The 22,673-nt window shown below is 54.5% G+C and overlaps 4 protein-coding genes across 9 annotated transcripts in view; 2 read left to right on the top strand and 2 right to left on the bottom strand.

Annotated features, from left to right (window-relative positions):
* The window catches only part of KCTD19 (potassium channel tetramerization domain containing 19), a 38,125-nt gene extending 37,417 nt beyond the window's left edge, over positions 1-708 (top strand). Inside the window, exon 16 of the mRNA XM_023210158.2 lies at positions 457-708. Coding sequence (XP_023065926.1) covers positions 457-570 — 114 coding nt within the window. The 3' untranslated portion in view covers positions 571-708. The remainder of the gene's footprint in view (positions 1-456) is intronic.
* Positions 640-10,620, bottom strand: PLEKHG4 (pleckstrin homology and RhoGEF domain containing G4). The gene is made up of 22 exons (XM_023210156.1): positions 10,518-10,620; positions 9,599-10,269; positions 9,336-9,431; positions 9,137-9,260; positions 8,958-9,051; positions 8,496-8,573; positions 8,304-8,417; positions 8,034-8,132; positions 7,792-7,940; positions 7,499-7,637; positions 7,282-7,398; positions 5,682-5,864; positions 4,924-5,426; positions 4,603-4,849; positions 3,788-3,877; positions 3,485-3,706; positions 3,222-3,392; positions 2,964-3,141; positions 2,127-2,243; positions 1,738-1,974; positions 1,534-1,649; positions 640-1,336 (listed from the first exon to the last, which is right to left on the bottom strand). Exons 2-22 carry the CDS (start codon positions 10,098-10,100, stop codon positions 1,331-1,333), a joined length of 3,582 nt encoding a protein of 1,193 aa, XP_023065924.1. The 5' UTR covers positions 10,101-10,269; positions 10,518-10,620; the 3' UTR covers positions 640-1,330.
* Positions 10,413-12,953, top strand: LOC111541469 (collagen alpha-1(II) chain-like). Its single transcript, XM_023210406.1, has 2 exons — positions 10,413-10,997; positions 12,363-12,953. Exons 1-2 carry the CDS (start codon positions 10,413-10,415, stop codon positions 12,663-12,665), a joined length of 888 nt encoding a protein of 295 aa, XP_023066174.1. The 3' UTR covers positions 12,666-12,953.
* Positions 12,954-17,315: 4,362 nt separating this feature from the next.
* SLC9A5 (solute carrier family 9 member A5) overlaps positions 17,316-22,673 on the bottom strand; it is a 24,390-nt gene continuing 19,032 nt past the window's right edge. For all 6 annotated transcript variants that reach the window (XM_023210159.1, XM_023210163.2, XM_023210164.2 and 3 more), the window contains one exon: positions 17,316-18,746. In XM_023210159.1, coding sequence (XP_023065927.1) covers positions 18,274-18,746 — 473 coding nt within the window. In that variant the 3' untranslated portion in view covers positions 17,316-18,273. The remainder of the gene's footprint in view (positions 18,747-22,673) is intronic.

The following is a 22,673-nucleotide window of genomic DNA, read 5'->3' as shown; positions in this document are numbered from 1 at the left end:
TTGTTTTTTTTTTTTTTTTTCCTTTTCTGATTCCTTAATCTAATTTTAACATTGAGGTGGAAACGATTTAGGCAGTTTCTCATTGATCTGACACTTCTATAATCAAGAGCATTATTATAACACCTTTTACCATAAGCCCTCTAGTACCCAGTTACCATTAGGCATCTGGCTCATATGTGGTTTGTAAAGGGGAAGTCAGCGTGTGTGGCTAGAAAGTGGAAAACTGGTAGCAGGAAACATGTTTTTGACCCTCCAGTCTTTCTGCTTAGTTCCCTGATAGCCATTTCTAGCCCCACCCTGTGAGATGCCCTTGGGCAGAGGTGGGCCCTAGAGCATCAAAAGTCCTCTACAGCCGGGCTTGCCCTGTCCCTGCCCCGATGGGAGAACCCCAACCACAAGGAGCTAGAGTAGGCAACTGGCCAGGAAATCAGGGATAAGATTGGCCTTTCCTTCCAGCTTACACTGCCCTTCGCCAGGAAATACGGCCGCTGCATGGACCTGCTCATCCAGAGGGGCCTGTCTAGGTCTGTCTCGTACTCCATCCTGGGAAAGTACCTACAAGAGGACTAGGGTGTCCAGAGATGCAGCCCCTTGTGCCCCACCCACCAAGGTTCATGTTAACTGGAGACAGCCCCAGAATGCATGTGCCCATCAGTGGGTACATATCAGTCTACATTTTATTATAAACAAATAAAACAGTAAATCACACATCAAAGACCTAGACTCCTTCTCTGAGACACCAAAGGCCTAACAACCAGTAAGATAATTTTAGACAACTCTGTTGAAAGTTATTCAAAAGGCATCAAGTCAAAATAACCAAAATGCCCCTGTAAAGAAGTGGCTGGGCCTGGGGGCCAGGACAGGCAAGCATCAGGGCCCTGTAGAGGTGGACCTGCCCCTATGGTAACAGCTCGGCTTTAAGGCCAGGGACTGGGGATCAGCTGCTAGGAGCCCACCTGTGCTCTTCCTGAGGGGTGGGGGCAGCCTAGTCACTGCCCAGAGGCACATAGTCCCCCACCAGCCTATAGCATGGAAACACTCAATGTCTGCTCTAGCCTATTCTTAACCCACAACTGGGATGGGAGCTGAGGACAGGAGAAGGGGTCATGGGGCCAGGAGCCTATTCAGGCTCTACAACCAGTCTCCCCTAGAGAGGCCCCGTGCCAGTTAGTCCGACGGCCACACACATCAGAAAGGGTAGTCAACAGTGCTGCACACGTAGGTTGGAGGAGGCCCAGGTGTCTGCCACACCCTGGTCATAGCAGATCCAGAGAGGCAATGTTCCTTGGAGCTGCAGGCTGCTGGATCTACTGCTCGTCCAGTCCCGAGCTCAGACCTGCAGGTCCAGGCCAGGCATGAATGCCTGCTTCCCTGACTCTGGGCCCAGGGGGTGTCTGGGGAATGGCTCTGGCCCACCCACGACAAGCTCTACCCAAAGTAAAGGGCTACCCTGTGCTGGGAGGGGCCGGTCACAGTCACAGGCCCAGCCTGGGCTGGGGAAGGGCTGGTGGGTATAGGGCAAATGGCACTCACACAGGAGAAGTCCTCAAGGCCCCTACCCAGGGCCTGCCCTGACACACAGCTGCTGTCAGAGCCACTGGAGCCACTGGCTGATGGGCACTGGGATGAGACCTCTGAGTCCTCGGGAGCTAGGGAGAGAGACTGGGTGAGCTGTCAGCACGGGAGGCCCCAGACCCCAAGCCATGCCCTCCTGTCTCTGGCTGGGCCCAGACATACTCAAAGAGGGCTGGCCGCCCAGCTCTGCCTCAGTCTCCAGTGCTGCTTCCTCCAGGAAGTTGGGGGGATACAGGGGACAGTGGAGACCCAGAAGAGCTGGGTCTTTGTACAGGTGCAGGTTGAGGGACCCCAGAACAGAGCAAGAGGCAGGGTCTCCAAGAAGGGAGTTCGAGGCCCCCAGGTAGAGGCTGTCATAGTCTAACGGGGCCACGGCAATGGACGCCCGAGATCGAACTTCTGCATAAGAGAGAGGGTCAGTTTGGGACAGGCCAGAGCCTAGCCTGACCCCAGATCCCAAGGAGAGTGCGGGTCAGCACTGACAGAAGGCCACAGTGCTTCCCGCACAGCTTTCCTACTCCTACCCCGACACCCTGTAGCCTGCCTGCTACCTCGGCACTTCAGGACATAGTTGATGGTGCGGTCGTTGATAGCTTCCTCGCTGGGGGCAATGTCTCGGAAGGCCTTGTTCCCCACACCCATGGACACCATCTCAGCCATGCGCACCTCTGGGTGGAGAGTGGACATAAGTGGGACGCTTCTGGACGTAAGCTTGTCCTTGGGCCTCTACCACCCCCTAAATAAGTCTTTCCCATACACCTCTATCCAGCACATTAAACTGTCCTGTCAGCTGAGCCTTTCTAGTGCCAGGTGCTCCCCTCCCAACAATCCTGTGGGGCAGGTGCCATATTCCCCTTTTAAAGATGAGGCCCCTGGCCAGGCACAGTGGCTCACGCCTGTAATCCCAACACTTTGGGAGGCTAAGGTGGGAGATTGTTTGAGCCCAGGAGTTCGAGACCAGTCTGGGCAATATAATGAGACCTCTATGAAAAAATTTTAAAAATTAGGCATGGTGGCACATGCCTGTAGTCTCAGCTACTTGGGAGGCTTAGGTAGGAAGAATGCTTGAGCTCAGGAGGCAGGAGCAACCATGAGGAGAGATCATGCCACTGCATGCCATCCTGGGCGACAGAGCGAGACCCTGTCTCCAAAAATAAAAAGATAGAGACAGCCATGATGCCCCTGATACTCAGAGAAGTTCATGTTGTATTCAAAGTCAGAGGCAGTGACAGCAGGCTGCCCGGCTTTGAATTCCTTTCTACTGCACTGGTGGCTGTCGCTGGGCCTCCTCCCCATTTCCCAAGCTTTTCCAGGTCCCTGGGCTCCTGTGGGTCAATGTAAGCTCTCCAGAGAGGGGAGTGTGGGATGAAGGAGGGGCAGAGACCCACCCTTGTTGTGGACGGCCTGCCTCCAAAGCAGGCGGGAGATGTCAGCTGTCCAGGCCTGCTTGATTCCTAGGCTGGAGGCCTGAAGCACAAAGGTGTCCCTGGCCTTGCGGCGGCGGAACCAGATCTCGAAGCGCAGGTTGCTGTCCCCACAGCACTCAGTGAGACCAAGGTCTGCCATCTGTGGCCAGCGGGGAGAGGGGGGCTTGGTAAGGCATGGGTCGGGAACATAAGTGGCGGGGCCGGGGTGGGCAGGCCTACCTTGAAGGAGCGCTTATAGGCAAATGTGTCAACCCCCGTGGGCCCATGGCGAGGCTTGCTGAAGAGCAGCAGCTCCTCAAAAAGGAAGATGCGGCGCACGGACTTGTGGCGCCCAGTGCGCACCACAAACTCGTCCTGTCGCACCAGCTGCCCCTGTTCCTTGAGGTTAACCTGCAGAGTTGGGGGCCAGTGGGTGGCCGGCCTCTTCTGCCTTCTTCTTCCACACCCACCGCCCTTGCCCATCACAGCTTGGGATGACTCACATCACAGCCCTGGATGGCATCCATGGCCAGCAGGTCGTTTCCGTGCCGCAGCTGGAAGTGCACAAGGCTCTGGGCCTCCTTCAGCGCACTGAGCTCCTGCGTGGGGCCCCCACAGGCCCGTGCCAGCTCCTGCAGCAGCAGCGCATACTTGCCCATGCGCTGGATGGGCTTTAGCAGGTAGGAGGCCAGGTCCAGGTGGTCCCCCAGAGCTTGCTGCTTGTCCTGTGGGTGGGTGGGAGACCACTGAGTGATTTGGGGGCACTCCCCGCATCCCCTACTCTTCCTAGTCTCAGGTTCACGTACCTTGAAGAAGGTGTGCCCATAGCTGGACATCAGGGCATCGGAGCGAGGCTTATTCTTGCTGTAGAGCGCGTACATCCCAAACTGCACCCTCTACAAGGACATGTGGCTCAGCCCCAGTGCAAAGGGGCCAGCTCCCTAAGGCTGGCACAGGCTAGACCACCCTCAGCTTGAGAGGACCAAGATGCCAGTATATGGCTCCCAGGAAGACCTCCCCCTACAGACCCAATCTGCCCTGCTTTGAACAAGGGGTGATCTGGCGAGAACAGTACTGGGCAGAGGGGGGTATGCCCACAGGCCCCTGAGGAAGAAGCCCCTTGCCCTCGGACTGAGCCCCTGCCTTCAGCTCTGCTCCTCCCATGGCTCTAAGAGCTCACCTCACTTGGGACTGTCCTGCTCACTATACTCAGCCACCTCCTTGGCAGGCCCCCTTCCTCCACACGACCTTGCACTCTGGGTGGGACACTCACTCCAGCCCCTCCCCTATTCCTCAGCTTAAACATCAGCCCCTCAAAGACTTCCTCTTGTACCAGGTGTCCTGGCACCGCACTCAGGCCCTCTAAAGTGGAGCCCCTGCCCCACTAGTAATTCACAAGCATCTATTCTACTTATTTTCCTCCTAGCCCCAACTATAATCTACAAGTATCGTTCTTGCTTCTATGTCTCCTCCACTGAACTAAGAGCACCCTCAGGTGCAGAAGCTTGCCAGTCTTGCTCATAGCTGTACCCAGCACAGGGACCGGCACCAAGTATGTGCCCAGCAGCAACTTGGGGAGTGTGGCAGAATGAGCTGATACCATGTGGCCTGTCGGGCTTACATGGCGCAGGAAGGCATAGGCCACTCGTGGTGGGTGCCGGGTGCAAGCCTCCAGCTCACGCAGGAAGAAGTGGCAGTGGAAGTCCCGCAGCTTCTCCAGGTTGCCAAAGAGGTGGGCACGCTGGCCACGGAGGCCCTGGGGCACATCGGGGCGATCCAGCTCGGGGAAATAGTTCTCCATAGTGTACTCTAGAGCCCGGACATACTCCCGTTCCGTGGCCACCATCTCTGCCAGCACCAGCTGTAGCCTACCAGGTATGGGGAGTCAGGACCCAAGACATTTCTCCTCTACTGCCCTCCCCACCCTGCCTACTACCCACACCTGTTGGGGCTCCTGAGGTCAGAGCTGCCCGGTGGAGGCACAGTAGGGGATGCCTGGGGCGGGGCACCTCCTCCAGCCTCTGGTCTGCGGCAGGCAGCAATAGTGGCCGCGTGGTGGCGGTGGCGGGCAGGTTCACTGAGACTCTGCCCCAGATTCCGATCGAAGCTGTAGGCCTTCCTCAGGGGAGGATGGGCAGGTGCAGTGGGGACCTGGCTGACACACAGGCTAGCTGTGCTGCCCACCGGTGGTAGCTTCAGTGAAGCCTCAAGCTTTTGGTCCAGGGCTAGCCAGGTGTCCTGGCATCGTGCCCAGGCCCAGCGGCACTCCTGGCGGATGGCCTCTGAGCCCAGCCCCGTGGCCAGAGCCCACATCTTTCGGAAGTGGGCAGGAGGCAAGTCAGGGTGCCTGGTCCAGTGCAGCTGCAGCTGCTGCAACACAACCCCTGGATGTTCCTGCTCCAGCTCTGCCAACACTCGCTGCCCCTCCTCAGCCCACATCGAGGCCTGCAACACCAGGGCAGGACAACCATTAGAGGAGAATCCCGCCAAGCCCACTGGACACTCTGCTCCTCTACCCACTCCCCATCCCCACAGGATGCTGCCCAGGACACAGCCCCAGTGACTGGGTTTTAGGGTCAAACTGAAGACCAGGGAAGAGAACAGGCAGCATGACCAAGAAGAGCTCATGCTCTGCTGAAGCTGGGGCTGCCACCCCTCCGGCCTCATGGATCACTTGGAGCTGGGGAGACTCTCACCCACCTCCCTGAAGAGCTGAGACAGCCTCTCAGCATCCGCCAGCCGCTGGCACCGCTGGGCCAAAGCCCTAGAGAATTCAGTCAGTTGGGCTCGCAGGGCCAGAAAGCGTGCCCCAGGGGGGCCCAATTCAGCCGCCTCCCAGCCAGTCAGTGGCTGCAGAAACTTCTCCCCTTGCCTGACCTGCTCCTGCAGAGACAGAAACTAGGCTCAGCCAATCCAGGCTTAGTGGTTCAGCCCCCAGACCCAGATTCTTCCTGCTGACATATCGACATGTCCCCATCAAGTCTGTCCTGTGGTGGAACACCTACCCCTTATCTCCCACTCGCCACCCACATCCACTCTCCTTCTCCACAGCCAAATTCCCTACAGGAATCGTCTATCCTCACCATCCCATCTCGCTCTCCACGCCAGCTCTCTCTAGCTCCACTCTGCCCCATCCCCAGCGCTTCTCAGGCCTCACTGACTCCACCTCTCAGCGCCATTCAGCCCACTCTCTGCTGGGCTCCCCCAGCTCCTCCCCATGCTCCTGATTCTCCTCACTCTTCTCCAGTGGCTCGTCGTCCTCCCCTTCCCTCACCTAGGCCATTAAACACTGGGGATCCTGAGGACAGTGCACTCAATCTCCCAGGCACTCTCGTGTAACTGACTTCAAACGTCATCCAAACACCTGGACCCATCAAGTGATCCTCTCCAGCCAGACCTCTCCTCTGAGCTCCAGGCCCGAGACCCAAGGGCCCTCCTCTCATCCCTCACAGCCATCTCAAAAGCATGCCCAAGACTGGACTCTTGAGTGCCCTTTCCCCCAGATGACCTCATCTCCTAGTCTCTCAGGGAACAGCGCTCATTCATCCTTGCAACATCCCTGTCCCTTACCTTCCCACATGGGTCCACAGCAAATCCCATCAACTTCTCTAACCCGTCTCCCCTGCCACTATCCTGTCCAGAGAAGGCATTATTTCCCACCTGGACTACTGTAATTGCCTCTTCACTGCACTCCCCATGCCCATCCTCCAAGTCACTGTCTACTTGGAAACTAACGTAATCTTCCTAGAATACGGATCTGATTATGTGGCCTTCCTGATTAAACTTTATACTGACTGCTACAGGGCCCAGTGATGTGGCCACTGACCAGGCTTGTCCCACCACAACTGCCCCCACTCTTTCTCCCTCTCTGCTCTGCACTTCAACCTCACTGGCCTTATGATTCCTCAGGCACACCACTCCCTCCTGCCACAGGACCTTTGTGCATGCTGTCTTCTAAGCCTGGAATATGCCCCCATCCTCAACCCTCTTCTGCCTGGTTGACCTCAACTTATCTTTCAACTCTCAGCTCAAAAGTCACCCAAAAAAAGCTTGCCTGACACTCCTGCTGGGTAAAGTCTTGGTTATACCCTCAGGCAGAATCACCTGCACTGACTCTCTCCAGAGATCCTGCCTGGGTTTACAGGCACATATGTGACTGTGATTAATTATAACTGATATTCTCTATGGGACTATAAGGTCCAAGAGAGCAAGGGATTGAATTTCTTTCACACAGTTCTGCATTCCTAGTTCCTGGCATTGCATCCCAATACCCATGGCATGAACAAGTGACCACACATACCTGGGCAACCTCGTAGAGCTCCTGAAAAGAGCCTTGGGCCTGGAGCAGCATGTCCAGCGAGGACTCCCCAGGCTCCTCCAGCGCTGGCCAGCCCACCTGCTGCAGCCACACTTCAATCTGGAGGGGCACAAGCAGGGAAAGGTGAAGAAAGCTGCTATGGATTGGGGGCTCACATTTGAGATCGGGGCAGGGCCCACTCTGGGCAAGTAGTTCCGACCTGGTGCAGTCCGCCCTCCCGGGCCTCCAGTGTTTGGACCAACTCTAGGGCCCGTATTCGCTGGTTGCTCTGTAGGGTCAGTTGGTGCAGCAATCCATCCACCCGGTCATATAGCTCGTCAGCCTTGTCCATTGCTGTCCTGGTGTAGGGTATACCATCTTAGACCCCCTGCCTTGCACCACTCCACCCTGTCCTGGCACCCACAATCCTGCCAGGTTCTGAGCTAGCCAGATGAGTCCTGGCATAGAATATGGTAGGCTGGGGCAAGATCTGGGGGCCGGGCTTGCACCCACCTGTAATCTGGACTCAGGGTCACCTCTGGGACCTCTTGCTTCAGCCATGTCAGCTCCCGGCCCCCCTGGCATTGTAGCCATGCCAGCCGTGGTGAGTCTAGCACCTGCTGCATCAGGACCTCTGTCTGCTGTAGCAGCTGGCCGACCTCCTGTGATTGAGGGCAATAAGCAGTAGAGGTGGCCGTGGGAGAGAAGGAGGGAGACAGGGAGCATTCATGGAGGGATTGGGAGGGGACACTCACCCCAGACTCCATGGGCTGGGGCACAGCCTTCACACTTTCGATGGCCCCCTGGAGCAGGGCACAAGCTGCCTGGCAGTTCTGCAGTAGGGCTTCCAGCCGCTGTAAGCAGGGGCAGGCATGACTGGAGCAGCACGCAGTGTTGGTCCCGGGCTTCCTGAGTTCCAGGCCACTGCAGCCAGCTTTGTGCTGTTCAAGCCAGTCCCAGAGAGGCTCCTCCGCAATCCCAAGTTGCCTATATAACTGCCCCCACGCCCCGCCCAGTATACTGACCCTCCGGAAATCCAGCCAGGCCCGGTGGCAGTAAGGAAGGCCTCCTCCTAGCGAAGTGGGCAGCCCCACCGTTGGGATGTGGGTCAGAAGACTTTCAGAGGGCAACTGCTCCAGCTACAGGAGAAGGTGTTGTGACCCAGGCCTAGGGAGGAGGCACCCCGCCTCTATCCCTAGCCTAAATGGGCTTAGTACCTGCAGCCCGGAAGGCACTTCCTTCAGCAGCATGCTTCCCACTAGCAGCACCTGGTACACGGCCCCTGGGGCTGCTTCCTGCAAGGAACCTGAGCTCAGCCCTATCCCCAACTCTACAGAAAAGGGCACAATGGCTCATGCCTGTAATCGCAGGAAATCTGGGAGGTGAGGCAGGAGGATCACCTGAGTTCAGGAGTTCGAGATCAGCCTGGCCAACATGGTGAAACCCCCTCTCTACTAAAAATACAAAAATTAGCTGGGCATGGTGGCAGGTGCCTGTAATTCCAGCTACTCGGGAGGCTGAGGCAGGAGGATCACATGAACCCGTGAGATAGAGGTTGCAGTGAGCCAAGATCACGCCACTGCACTCCAGCCTGGGCAACAGAGTGAGACTCCGTCAGAAAAGGAAAAGGAAAGGAAAGGAAAGAAAAGGAATGAGGGGAGCTACAATCCCGTACTCACTTGTAGTTGGCTGAGCCCAGAGAAGAGGGAAGAACTTGGGGAACAAATTCGGGCATCAACTAGCACTGTCAGTCCCAGTGCCTGTACTTCGGGCCTAAAGGGGTGAGCTTCAGTTCAGTACCTGACTCCCAGTCCTCACAGCTGGCTCAGGCTTAGTCTCCCAACCCCCGCCCTCAAACCTGGGGATGCTTCGCAGGTACAGCAGGAGGCGGATGAGTTCCTGGCTGCTGCACTCAGGCTGAAGCCAGGCTGGGCTGTGGGCACACAGAAGCAGTACTGCCCGGCCTTGGACATCCCGAGTCCCTGTGGGGAGGAAGCAGTGAACTCCTGCCCCGTTGGGCCACTCCACCTCCACCACCTCTAGGCCCTCCCGGCTACCTGGCAAGGTGGCCATACCACTGGCCAGCAGCTCCCAACAGAGGTCTTGGGCCAGGAGGCAGTCAGCAGACTTAGGGAGGCTGGATCCACTGGGGGCTTGGGAAGGGAAATGACTTGGGTCTGCCTTGGGCCACCTATCCAGAGACCCCTTCTTGGATCCCGGCTTCAGCCTGAGTAGGGTCAGAGACCTCCAAGGTCTTGACGCTCATTTCTCCAGGCATCCCTATTCCCTTCCCAGACTTCCCTAGCCCAGCCTTCCTTACCTGCCTCCAGCAGCTTTGATGATTTCTCTGATAAAGGGTCTCCAAGGCCCACAGGGTTGCTGTCCAATCCCCCAGGGCTCAAGCCAGATGGCATCACCCTGCTTGGACCTGGGTCCACTACCAACCCTACCCCTGGGGTGTCACTCTCACCCTGTGCCAAGTTGAGGTGGGAGGACATGGGGCATAGGAGGCTCTCCACTCCAGAGGGACCTGGCCCTTCTGACAGGACTGAGGAGCTTTCTACTTTGCCCCTCTGGGCATCCCCCGACTCATCTGCGGCCAGGAGTAACTGAAGCTTCCTGGACAAGGGGCTGCCCTGTAGCCCCTCATCCTGGGCGGCCCCGGTTGGTGGTCTCGGACAACCCGGGTCCTTAACATGCATCTGGGAAGCAGGTTCCTCCTCTTCCCAGGCATCCCTGAAACTGCACACAGCAAATCTCCAGTCGGTGGCATGGCCCTGGGAGTCTGAGGACTCATCCCCATCATCCAGGGGCCTTTCCATCACGCCCTCCTAAAGGTGGGCCTGCTCCGGGCCAGTGGGAGAGGGCTGAGCCTCAGTGTGAACCAGGCTGAAGAGAGTCGAGTGGGATTCAGGGGGCAATGCAGGCAAAAGGCATGGGCCGCAGGAGGTGCCAGTCTTAGTGCCAGGGCACAGGAACTGCAATTCAGGCCTGGGGAGAGGGAATAATGTTAGGGGCGTCCCTCTGTCCAGGTCCCCTGTCGGACGCTCGTTGGCCTCTGCTCCGTGTGCACCCACCCTCAGCGTCCCCACGGCCACGCTCTGCAGGCCCATGCCCGTCGGGGCGGCCCCGCCATGGCGCCACGCTGCCTCGTATTTGCTCTCCCGCCGGCCCCGCCAGCCCCTGGCCTCGTTGTGGGACCTGGCGCGCACCCCACGTCGCCCTCTGGCGACACTCACGCCCCTGGGCCGCTTCGCGGAGAACCGCGAAGCCGGAGAGCCTTCGAACAGACGGCGGCCTCGACGGCGAGTACAGCGTGCCGGCGCGGCGTCACCGGGCACCGCCTCCTGGCCGCTGGGGAGGGAGGGCAGGGCCGCCGGGGCGCGGCGCCGCGCCGCGCCGCCCCCTGGGGGCCGGAGGACGGAGCCACAGCCCGCGCAGGTCTCGACGGGGCACAGGCCCGGCCCGCGGGGAAGACGAGGTGCGGGCTTCCGCAGCAGCCCCCGCTGGCCGCGGTCCTCTCCCCGGACCCGGACGGCCCGCCAGCCCCGTCCCGCCGCACCTCCGGGCCCCGTAGACCGCTCGCCCCACCCTCGGCGTCGCAGTGCGTGGGTCGGGGCAGCGACCAACGGCCGGCAGCACCACCGTGCCCACTTCCCGGGCCTGGCGAGGACGCCGGAAGCGCTGTCCCGCCAGGAAGGCCGCGTGGGTGCGCAAGGGTGAGTGCGCGGGGGCGGGGGGGGGGGGGGGGGTGGCGGGGAGAGCACTGCGGGACGGGGAGGGGTGGGGGCTCCCAGGGGCTTCCGCGGCTGAATGAGCAGACGGGAGGGGAAGGCCGTCTGTGTAGGGAAGCGGGACGCTGCCTCGGCGCGGGCACCCAGAGACAGGTAGCATGATCCCCCGCGGGATGGGGCTGCCATCGGGTTGGGAGTGAGACCAATGGGTGGAGCTGACCCAGGCCTGCCAGAGTCCCCCAGATCCTCCACCCCTTTGCCATCCCTGGCACCCCCTTACCCCCTTCTCCACAAAGTCCAATGCAGGAGACTGGTGCTGAGGTGGGGTCGTGAGCCAGAGCACCCAGCCCAGGCCTGGCTTCTCCACTTACCTGCTCGGGGCTCTCCAGGAACTCTGCTCTTTGAGCCTCACCCTCCTCACCTGTAAAAATGGAAAGTCATTTTTCTCCTGGGGTTGCCATGAGGACTGGGGAAGACTCCCTATCTTATACGTCCACCTGCTGCCAGCACTCAGGCTGTGTTGGTGCCCTGCCCCCTCATTTCACCCCCAGTCAGGGAATCCTGAACTGATGAAAGTCACTTGGGTAGCTGTGTGATTTAAGTTCCCTTTGGGGCATGTGGGCCTGGCCTCACACTCCCCAGATTGTGGGAAGGTCAGCTCTGTGACCAGGAGAAGACCCTGAGCCCCAAGGTGTGCGCAGGCCCATGGTCCCTGGGGAGAGGGGCACCCGGTGCTACGGCTTCCCTGGCTCTAAGGCAGGCGCCTATTTCACGAACGTGGGGATGACAACAGGCACAGTGGGACCAACAGCAGTCTCCCCACCCAGCCCAGCCCAGCCCCCAGAGTCCAGACTTTCAGGCAGCTACCGAGGAGCCTTCTCGAGCAGGTCTGGCTGCCAAAGGGGAGCCTTGGAGTTGTCCTGCTGCATCCCTAACTCTCAGCCAGACCTCTCTTCCCACCCTGCTGGCTTCAGAAAGCATCTTCCAACCTTGGCTTCCTCCCCAGTTCTGTCCCAGGGCCACCCCCACTGAGTCACTGCCTTCTGCTCCCTCCCTCCCCTTCTGCTGCCCACTGGCACCCACCAGCCAAGGCCCCCAGGAGCCCTAAAAGCCGGGGGGAACCTACTGGCAGGCACACATACCCCTGTGAATGCCAGAGGCAAAGAAAAGCCTCAAGCCACAGGCTATAGCTGACCCTGGCACCCTGGGCACAGCAGGCAGATTCAGGGGAGGTACAGCCACACTGAGATAGAGGCAGGGCTAGGCCCTGGTTTCTCCACTCCACAGAGAATGTGCATTGTAAGCTTCATGGAAACAGAGACTGTATGTTATCCACTTCTGTCCTTCCAGTATCCAGCACAGGGCCTGGCACAGAATAAATGCTTTGGGGCGCTTGACACTCATCACACTACCCCTGCCCTCCTGAGGCTCCACATCTATGTATCAGATGGAAACCAGAGTCACAAATGGAGACAGATTCAGAGACTCAGCCTGAAAGGAGACAGAAGAGGCAGAGAGCTACAGGTTGCATGGCCCCAGGATGGCAAAGGTACGGATAGAAATGAGGACACACTGAGGCCTAGTGGGGAATATTGGGGAGCTGGGCCTGAAGCCAGCCAGGGGTGGCTGACCACAGCAGGCTTTGTGGGCTGAGCTTGCAGGACTGAGCAGTGACTCATGGGGCCCATCTCTGTGGCTCTCCTGGCAGCAGAATCAACTCACAGCAGCCTTTTCCACTGAGATCATAAAATGGGAATGGGCCTCCCTCCCCTGACCCTTCCCCAACTCTCCCGCAGCCTCCTATTTCTTGCTGACATGACTCAATCAAAAATTAAATGGGCCGGGCACAGTGGCTCATGCCACAAAATCCCAGCACTTTGGGAGGCCAAGTCAGGCAGATCACCTGAGATCGGGAGTTCCAGACTAGTTTGGCCAACATGGCAAAACCCTGTCTCTACTAAAAATACAAAAATTAGCCAGATGTGGTGGGGGGCTCCTGTAATCCCAGCTACTTGAGAGGCTGAGGCAAGAGAATCGCATGAACCCCGGAGGCAGGGGTTGCAGTGAGCCAAGATCACGCCACTGCACTCCAGCCTGGGTGACAGAGCGATACTCTGTCTCATAAATAAACAAACAAACAAATAAATAAATAAATAAATAAAAAGTGGGAGAGGGCTCTGGGCCTCACTGGGCCTGGTGACAACAGACCCATAGTCATTCGCCTTGCACACCCCTCTTCAGTACTACCCCAAATACTGAGGGCAACAAATACCCCAGAACTTCCAGACCTCACTTGCCTTTGACCTAAATAAACTCCAGACTCTTTGGTATGACAGTCAAGGCCACTTAGAAGCATCACAGCCTTCCCATCTACCTCCCAGACTGGCCTGGAAAACAAATCTGATTACTAGTCTAGTCTCACACTGGCTCCTCTTCTTGAAGGCCCATGCCCATCTCCCCTAATCAAAATCCTTCCTCCTTTGAGGCCTGGGTGCAGCACCTCCTTCACGAAGCCTTCCCCAGCCAAGTTCTTTCAGCTCAGGCCACCCTGCCCAGTCACATGGCAAGGACCCATGGATGAGTGCTTGATGCACGTGCTCTCCTGCATCCAAGACACCTGCCTGCCTCGCCATCAAACCCACCCTGCTCATCTGCCCCCTGACTGCAACCTCCGCCTCCCAGGCTCAAGTGATTCTCTTGCCTCAGCCTCCGCAGTAGCTGGGATTACAGGCATACACCACCATGCCCAGCTAATTTTTGTATTTTCAGTAGAGATGGAGTTTCAGCATGTTGACCAGGCTGATCTTAAACTCCTGACCTCAAGGGATCCACCCGGTTCGGCCTTCCAAAGTGCTGAGATTATAAGCATGAGCCATCGCACCCAGCCTGACAAATAATGACATTTATGATCCCTTACCTTGAGCCAGGCCATGGGTAGATTCTTCCCATTAAATTTTATCATTTAGTCCTGACAGCAGCCTTATGAAGTGAGTATGATTATCTCATTTGAGAGATGAGGACACTGAGGCTCAGAGAGAGCATGTAACACACCCAGAATGACACTGGTGAGTGACAGCTGGGGCTGTTGACTTGAAACTGTTGACTACAGCTGGGCGCAGTGGCTCACACCTGTAATCCCAGCACTTTGGGAGGCGGAGGCGGGTGGATCACCTGAGGTCAGAAGTTTGAGACCAGCCTGGCCAGCAATGGCAAAACCCTGTCTCTACTAAAAATACAAAAAATTAGCCGGGCATGGTGGCGGGCACCTATAATCCCAACTACTTGGGAGGCTGAAGCAGGAGAATTGCTTGAACCCGGGAGGCAGAGGATGTGGTAAGTCAAGATCATGCCATTGCACTCCAGCCTGAGTGACCTGAGTGACAGAATGAGACTGTCTCAAAATAAATAAATAAATAAATAAAAATTTAAAAAATAAACTGTTGACTACTAGTTAACTACAAGGCCTTATCACTGTGGACTGTGCACAACCTGAAGGCAAAGCCAAGTCACTCTTCCTTCTCATCACACCTTCCCTGCGCATAATGCAGAAAAAGTAAAGGTAAGTTGGCTAAAAGTATAACCTTCCAAGTGTCTCAGAAGTCCTTCAGATCCAGAGAGCCAGAAAGTAAGTTAGTTATTACCTAGGGCTGAGGAGGGCCAGGGATGAGGACTGACTGCTAATGAGTACAGGCTTTTTTGGGGGGATGATGAAAATGTTCTAAACTTAGATTGTGGTAAGGGCTGCACAACCCTATGGATATATTCAAAACGCTGAACTGTACACTTTAAATGGGTGAATTTTTATGGTATGTGACTTTATATCTCAAATGTATAGATATATATGGTTTTTGTTTTTGTTTTTGTTTTTGAGATGGAGTCTTGTTCTGTCGCCCAGGGTAGAGTGCAGTGGTGTGATCTCAGCTCACTGAAACCTCCGCCTCCGGGGCTGAAGCAATTCTGGTTCCTCAGCCTCCCAAGTAGCTGGGACTAAAGTCACAAGTCATCATACCCAGATAATTTTTTGGATTTTTGGTAGAGACAGGGTCTTGCTATGTTGCCCAGGCTAGTCTTGAACTCCTGGCCTCAAGCAAACCACCTGCCTTGGCCTTCCAAAGAGCTGGGATTACAGGTATGAGCCACTGTGCCCAGCTCTCAAAGATTTTTTTTTTTTTTTTTTGAGACGGAGTCTCGCTGTGTCGCCTGGGCTGGAGTGCAGTGGCCGGATCTCAGCTCACTGCAAGCTCCGCTGCCTTCTGGGTTCATGCCATTCTCTCACCTCAGCCTCCCAAGTAGCTGGGACTACAGGCGCGCGCCACCTCGCCCAGCTAGTTTTTTGTATTTTTTAGTAGAGACGGAGTTTCACCATGTTAGCCAGGATGGTCTCGATCTCCTGACCTTGTGATCCGCCCATCTCGGCCTCCCAAAGTGCTGGGATTACAGGCTTGAGCCACCGCGCCCGGCCCTTTTTTTTTTTTTTTAAGATGGAGTCTCTCTATGTCCTCCAGGCTGGAGTACGGTCACATGATCTCAGCTTATTGCAACTCCGCCTCCTGGGTTCCAGCGATTCTCCTGCTTCAGCCTCCCCAGTAGCTGGGATTACAGGTGAGCGCCACCATGCCTGGCTAATTTTTGTTATTTTTAGTAGAGACGGGGTTTTACCATGTTGACCAGGCTAGTCTCAAACTCTTGACCTTAGGTGATCCACCTGCCTCAGCCTCCCACAGTGCTGGGATTACAGGTGTGAGCCACCATGCTGGGCCAAATATTTTTTTTTTCTTTTAAGTCATTTAGACACCAGTGGAATTGGATTTGGGACTGCTTTTATCTAGGGATTTCTTTTCTTTTGTTTGAGATGGAGTTTCACTCTTGTTTCCCAGGCTGGAGTGCAATGATGTGATCTCAGCTCACCGCAACCTCCGCCTCTGGGGTTCAAGCTATTCTCCTGGGTTCAAGCAATTATCCTGCCTCAGCCTTCCTGAGTAGCTGGGATTACAGGTGTGCACCACCACGCCCAGCTAATTTTGTATTTTTAGGAGAGATGGGGTTTCTCCATGTTGGTCAGGCTGGCTCGAACTCCCGACCTCAGGTGATCCGCTCACCTCAGCTTCCCAAAGTGCTGGGATTACAGGTGTGAGCCATCGCACCCGGCCATCTAGGGATTTCTATTCATGTTTCTGGACCCCACACTATCTGCTTTGCATCATAAACACTCAGAGATGGCCAGGTGAGGTGGCTCACACCTGTAATTCCAACTCTAGGGGAGGCCAAAGCAGGAGGATTATTTGAGGTCAGGAGTTCAAGAACAGCCTGGGCAACATTGTGAGACCCTACCTCCAAAAAAATATATATATGTATATATATATGCCAGGTGCAGTGGCTTACACCTGTAATCCCAGCACTTCGGGAGGCTGAGGCAGGCAGATCGCTTGAGGTCAGGAGTTCGAGACCAGCCTGGCCAACATAGTGAAACCCCATTTCTACTAAAAATACAAAAAATTAACCAGGCATGGTGGCACGTGCCTGTAGTCCCAGCTACTTAGGAGACTGAGACAGAATTGCCTGAACCCGGGAGGTGGAGGTTGCAGTGAGCCGAGATCACGCCACTGCACTCTAGCCTGGGTGACAGAGTGAGATCCTGTTTCTAAAAATAAAAACAAAAATAAAAACAAAAATTAAAAATTTAGCAGGCATGGTGGTACACACCTGTAGTCCTAGCTACTTGGGAGACTGTGCCAAGAATATTCCTAGAGCCCAGGGGTTCCAGGCTGCAGTGAGCTGATTGTGACACTGCACTCCAGCCTGGGTAGTAGAACAAAATCCTGTTTCCAAAAATAAAAAATAAACACTCGGGGTAACCAAATCCCATGAGCCCTTGAGATTGCCTTCCCATCTGTTATGTGCAGAAGGCCATCTATGTTCATGTGTCCTATACCTGCATCCAGGTTTTCAAGAAATGCTCATCTGGTCCTACGTATGTGAGGTGCTGCATCAGGGCAGCTTGGCACCTGACCTCTGGGGTCTTTCCCTGCTAGCCTTTCTCATTTTGTAGACTTCTAGTTCTGTAACTCCGTGCCAAAACAGTGATCCCCTCGACCACCATGGCAGGACCCCTGCTAAGGGGACAATATTGGGAAAGTATTGGGGAACACATGACGGGACCAGAAGGATGAACAGTTCTGCTTAGGATTCCCCTCCATTCTCAATCCCTGGGGCAGGCATTTGGGTTCTCACCTCCTTCACCAGATGCCCCTGTTGTTGCCGCCCACCCTAAGAATGCTCTGACACATGGACACAAGACACCCATCCATCTGAGAGATGTTTAATGTATCTTAGGTTCAAGGTACAAAATACAAGGCAGGTGCTGACCCTTGGAAAGTCACCTGCTGTCAGCCCCTGCTTAGCCAGGCATCCCAGCCCCCAGAGCAGTGGAGCAGTGTGGCCCTGAGATGCTGGGTTCCTTCTCTGTTTGGGGAATGTTCAGGTAGTGACATTGCAGCCCAGAGGCCACTATGTCCCCTCCTCAAAAAACCCAGACCCAAGGATCAGAAAGGTCCAGACTTAGACCAGAGCAGCAGATCCCAGGTGACCCCAGTTAAGCAACAGGCCTGAACTGAAGCCTGGCCCAGCCTCCTGGCCTTGGTCTTGGAAAAGGAGGAACTATTACCCCAATACCTGGCAGCAAAGGGAAGGGACTAAAGCGGGATGTGGAGACAGAAGTTCCCACTGCCCTTAAAAAATGGACTATGGGTAGCTGACCCAACAGGGCAGCAAAGCCCAAGGGTGAGGCCTGCCCCACCTCCCACCCCAGTTCCTCTCACGGAGCCTCACTGCCAGGACACCACTGACCCAGTGCTGGGGAGGGAGTAGGGGCAGGGAAGGCTGGCATCCACTGAAGAATAGGGATGATGCCCTTGCTTTGGGAGCAGGAGCAGCTGCCTACAGAGTCCCTGGAAAAACCCACTAGGGAAGGGAGAGCAGCAACCCAAGTCTCTGGGCCCAGCCCGTAGAAGGCCTGGACTGGGTCCTGAGCCAGAGTAGAGGCCTTACTGGAACAGAAAGTGGCAGGGGTTAGGAGCAGGGAGGTGGTGAGAAAGGCCCCTGTGAAGACCAGCACAGGTGACCCCTCTAGCTCCAAGGAAGCCCAATTACTACTTCAACCCAGGCCCCTCTGGCCCCATGTCAAGTTGCAAGGACTCTACCCGTTGCCCAGGGAGCATTTCCTGCAGGGATTCCACCTTCTGCTCCTCCCCGAGACTCTGGGCTACAGCCGGCTGCCTCTGTTGAACTGGATGCACCAGTGGGAGGTAGTGGTGCCTGGGCTGAGATGGGTGTGGTCCTTGTGGCCCATGAGGGGCTGCAGCTCTTGCTGCTGGGGGAGGTCGGCGCTGCTCTCACTGCGGGAGCGGCCAGCCTTGGCCAGGCTTGGGGGGAAGGCAAAGCTAGGGCGTGGATCAGAAGGCAGGTGGAGAGGGGCCTGGGGCTCTTCAGCGCCCCGTGGATGGGGAGGCAGGCAGGTCAGAATTGGGGCCTGGTTACAGGGAGGGGACGCTAGGCTCTCCAGGGATGAGATGCTCTGGTTCCAACCGGTCTGCATGTCCACAGGCACAATCTTGGTGGTTTCCGAGGACACGTACACTGCCAGGTCCCCCTGCCCACTCTTCCAGGGGAGCTCCTTCTCTGCACAGGTTGGGGAGGGGGGAATGATTCGTGGGCTTGGGCACACCTCAAGGTTTCCTGAGGACAGAGAGTACACATGAACTCATTACCAATACAGTGGAAACCTCAAGTATAAGCACATTCTCATAAATTTATGCCACAGTTTCCATCTGCCGTCCATTTGTGCAATTATCTGATGAATGTCTTGATGAGGGGAAGTACCACAGCCTGTTTTACTCTCCACTGTGTCCCCAACACCTAGCACAGGCCGGGCACACAGTAATTGCTCAAGAAATCAAACATTATTTTCATCGAACAAATGAAAATAAGGAAAGTCGGCTGAGCGCCATGGCTCATGCCTGTAATCCCAACACTTTGGAAGGCCAAAGTGGTGGATCACCTGAGCTCAGGAGTTAGTGACCAGCCTGGCCAACATGATGAAACCCCGCCTCTACTAAAAATACAAAAATTAGCCGGGTGTAGTGGCGCATGTCTGTAATCCCAGATACTCGGGAGGCTGAGGCAAGAGAATCGCTTGAACCCAGGAGGCAGAGGTTGCAGTGAGCTGCAATCTCGCCACTGCACTCCAGCCTGGGTAAAAGAGTGAGACTCTATCTAAAAAAATATATGGTCAGGTGTGGTTGCTCATGCCTGTAATCCCAGCACTTTGGGAGGCCGAGGCAGGTGGATCACAAGGTCAGGAGATCGAGACCATCATGGCTAACACGGTGAAACCCCGTCTCTACTAAAAATATAAAAAATTAGCCAAGCACGGTGGCGAGCGCCTATAGTCCCAGCTACTTGGAAGGCTGAGGCAAGAGAATGGCGTGAACCCAGGAGGTAGAGGTTGCAGTGAGCCGAGATCGCGCCACTGCACTCCAGCCTGGGCAACAGAGCAAGACTCCATCTCAAAAATAAAATAAAATAAATAAAAAAATAAATAAAAAAAAAAATAAATAAATAAATAAATAAAAATAAGAAGAAGATAACGAAAGCAGGAGCCAAGCATGAAGGAAGCCCCATCTCCAGTCCCCTCACCCTACTGTAGCACCAGTCTTTGAAACAGCCTCCCAGCCAACCAGCGAGGGAGAAATGCCAGCTACCAGGGAGGGAAAGAAAGACCTAGAGGCTGCAGGCCAAAGGTTTTTCTGCTAGGCGTCCTGCCTGAGTACCCACCACAGCCCTTTGGTGGGACAAAGCCCAGGAGTGTGAGCTCATGCAAACCTAACAGGAGGCCAGAGCTTTGCGGCAAAGGGGATGACGAGGCATAGGGGACTTGAGTTAAGAATCCCAGAACTGCAGGAGTGGGGCTGAATTACAGGAAGCCTGAGGTTCTGCAGGAAGAAACCTGGAAAGAATCCCTGTGGCCACCAACCACCCCAGCTCTCCAAAGTAAAGCACGACCTGTATCTGTTCATTGATAAAGTCCTGAGCAGCCCAGTAAGCTTCTTGCTTGAATACATGTGTGAAATGTACTGATGCTATGATTAAAAGTAAAGTGGTATCTCTTGAAAGATCTGGCATATTGAAATGTAATAACAACAAAAAGTGTGAAACAAAAAAACCTTTGGTATTCACCTTTAGAGGCTGCTAGGGAATGAACTCTTTGGTCTGAAAACTGATAAATGAAAGAATCAAGCATTTACTGGGTGAACTGTACCTCAAAGTAACCAAATAATTGATGAGGCGAAGTTTTTTTGTTTGTTTGAGATGGAGTCTTGCTCTGTCACCTAAGCTAGAGTGTAGTAGCACGATCTCAGCTCGCTGCAGTCTCCACCTCCCAGGTTCAAGCTATTCTCCTGCCTCAGCCTCCAGAGTAGCTGGGATTGCAGGCACCTGCCACCATGCCTGGCTAATTTTTTTTTTAATTTTTATTTATTTTTAGTTTTAGTAGAAACAGGTTTTCACCATGTTGGCCAGGCTGGTCTCGAACTCCTGACCTCAGGTGATCAGCACACCTTGGCCTCCCAAAGTGCTAGGATTATAGGTGTGAGCCACTACCTGTGGATTTACTGGTTTAAAGGAAATTTAAAGGACAGAGAAACATATTAAATGACACTTTGGGGATGCAATCAACAAAATCCAGACAGAAAGACTGTAGGACAAATAAGCAGGTTTCTTCAGTAAATACATTGTGAAGAAAAAAAAGGAGGGGGTTTGGGGGAACCTATGGATCAGGTTTATCAAACTTGACACTTGACATTTTGGGACAGCTACTCCTTTGCTGTGGGGGGTTATCCTGTGCATTGTAGGATGTTTAGCAGCATCCCTCGCCTCTACCCCTCAATCCAAGGCCATCCTCCCCAGTTGTAACAACCAAAAATGTCTCTGGGCGTTGCCAAATGTCCCCTGGGGGAGCAAAATCACTCCACCACCATCCCCCTTGAGAATCACTGCTATAGGTTAAAAGGGACATTGAACAAGCCTACTGTGAATATATATATATATAAAGACAACCAGGGAAATTTGAACAATGATATTTGATGACAGATTTTAGATATGGTAAAGGCATTGTGGTTATATATTTTTAAAATAATCCTTTTTGTTTTTGTCCCCCAAGAGACAGAGTCTTGTTCTGTTGCCCAGGATGGAGTGTAGTGGCGTGATCATAGCTCACTGCAGCCTCAGCCTCCTGGGCTCAGTTGACTATAGGCACACATCAAGAATCCTTATCTGAGGCCGGGTGGAGTGGCTTGAGCCCAAGAGGTTGAGGATGCAGTGAGTCGTGATCCAGCCACTGCACTCTCACCTGGTGTCAAAGAGAGATCCTAACTCAAAAAAAAAAATCCTTATCTGGCTAGGTATGGTAGTTCACGCCTTTCATCTCATCACTTTAGGAGTCTGAGAAGTAAAGATCACTTGAGCTCAGGAGTTTAAGACTAGCCTGGGCAACATAACAAGACCTCATCTCTACCAGAAAAAAAAAAAAAAAAATCATAGCTGAGCATGATGGTGTGTGCCTGTAGTTCTAGCTCCTCAGGAGGCTGAGGCGAAAGGACTGCTTAAGCCGGGGCGTTCAAGGCTGCAGTGAGCTATGATCGCACCACTGCGCTCCAGCCTGGGTGACAGAGAGAGACCATCTCAAAAGAAAAAAAAAAAAAAAAGAATCCTTATCTTTTAGAGATATGTATTGAAGTATTTATTGATAAAGTGGTATGATATTTGAGACTTGCATCAAAGGAATAGTGGAGGGAGGAGCATAGGTGAGGCTTAGGTGAAATAAGATTGGCTATGAGTAGGTAATTGTTGAAGCTGGATAATGGATAGATGGGAGTTTATTTTATAGTTCTAAGATTGTATATTTTGAAATTTTCTATAATAAAAAAATCTTAAAGACACTTGAGGGTGCCAACAACCATCAGTGATACTAACATTATGAGTGAATTAGGTCTCTATACGTACATAAACATGCTTATATACTGTATTTTTGTCCACAATAACTCCATTTTGACGAATTTAGGTTCTTCTCCCAGGTCAGGCTGCCACCTTCACCTGGGGCTCTACTTGAGGACATGGGTCTCAACAGAGCCCATGGTTTGCTCACCACCTCCTGTTCCTCACTAGACTATAAAGGGAAGCAGCATGGCCTTGAAAGGGTATGGGTGGGCACGGTGGCTCACACCTGTAATCCCAGCATTTTGGGAGGCCAAAGAGGGAAGATTGCCAGGAGTTTGAGACCAGTCTGGGCAACACAGTGAAACCTCATCTCTACAAAAAATTTTTAAAAATCAGCTGGGTGCCAAGCGTGTTGGCTTATGCCTATAATCCCAGCACTTTGGGAGGCCAAGGCGGGCGGGTCACCTGAGGTCAGGAGTTCAAAACCAGCCTGACCAAACATGGAGAAAACCCATCTCTACTAAAAATACATTAGCTGGGCATGGTGGCACATGCCTGTAATCTCAGCTACTTGGGAGGCTGAGGCAGGAGAATCACTTGAACCCAGGAGGCGGAGGTTGCTGTGAGCCGAGATCACGCCATTGCACTCTAGCCTGGGCAACAAGAGCA

This window comes from Piliocolobus tephrosceles, chromosome 17 (assembly GCF_002776525.5).
Source record: "Piliocolobus tephrosceles isolate RC106 chromosome 17, ASM277652v3, whole genome shotgun sequence".
Lineage (NCBI taxonomy): Eukaryota > Metazoa > Chordata > Mammalia > Primates > Cercopithecidae > Piliocolobus > Piliocolobus tephrosceles.
This window is presented reverse-complemented; position numbering and strand designations above follow the sequence as displayed.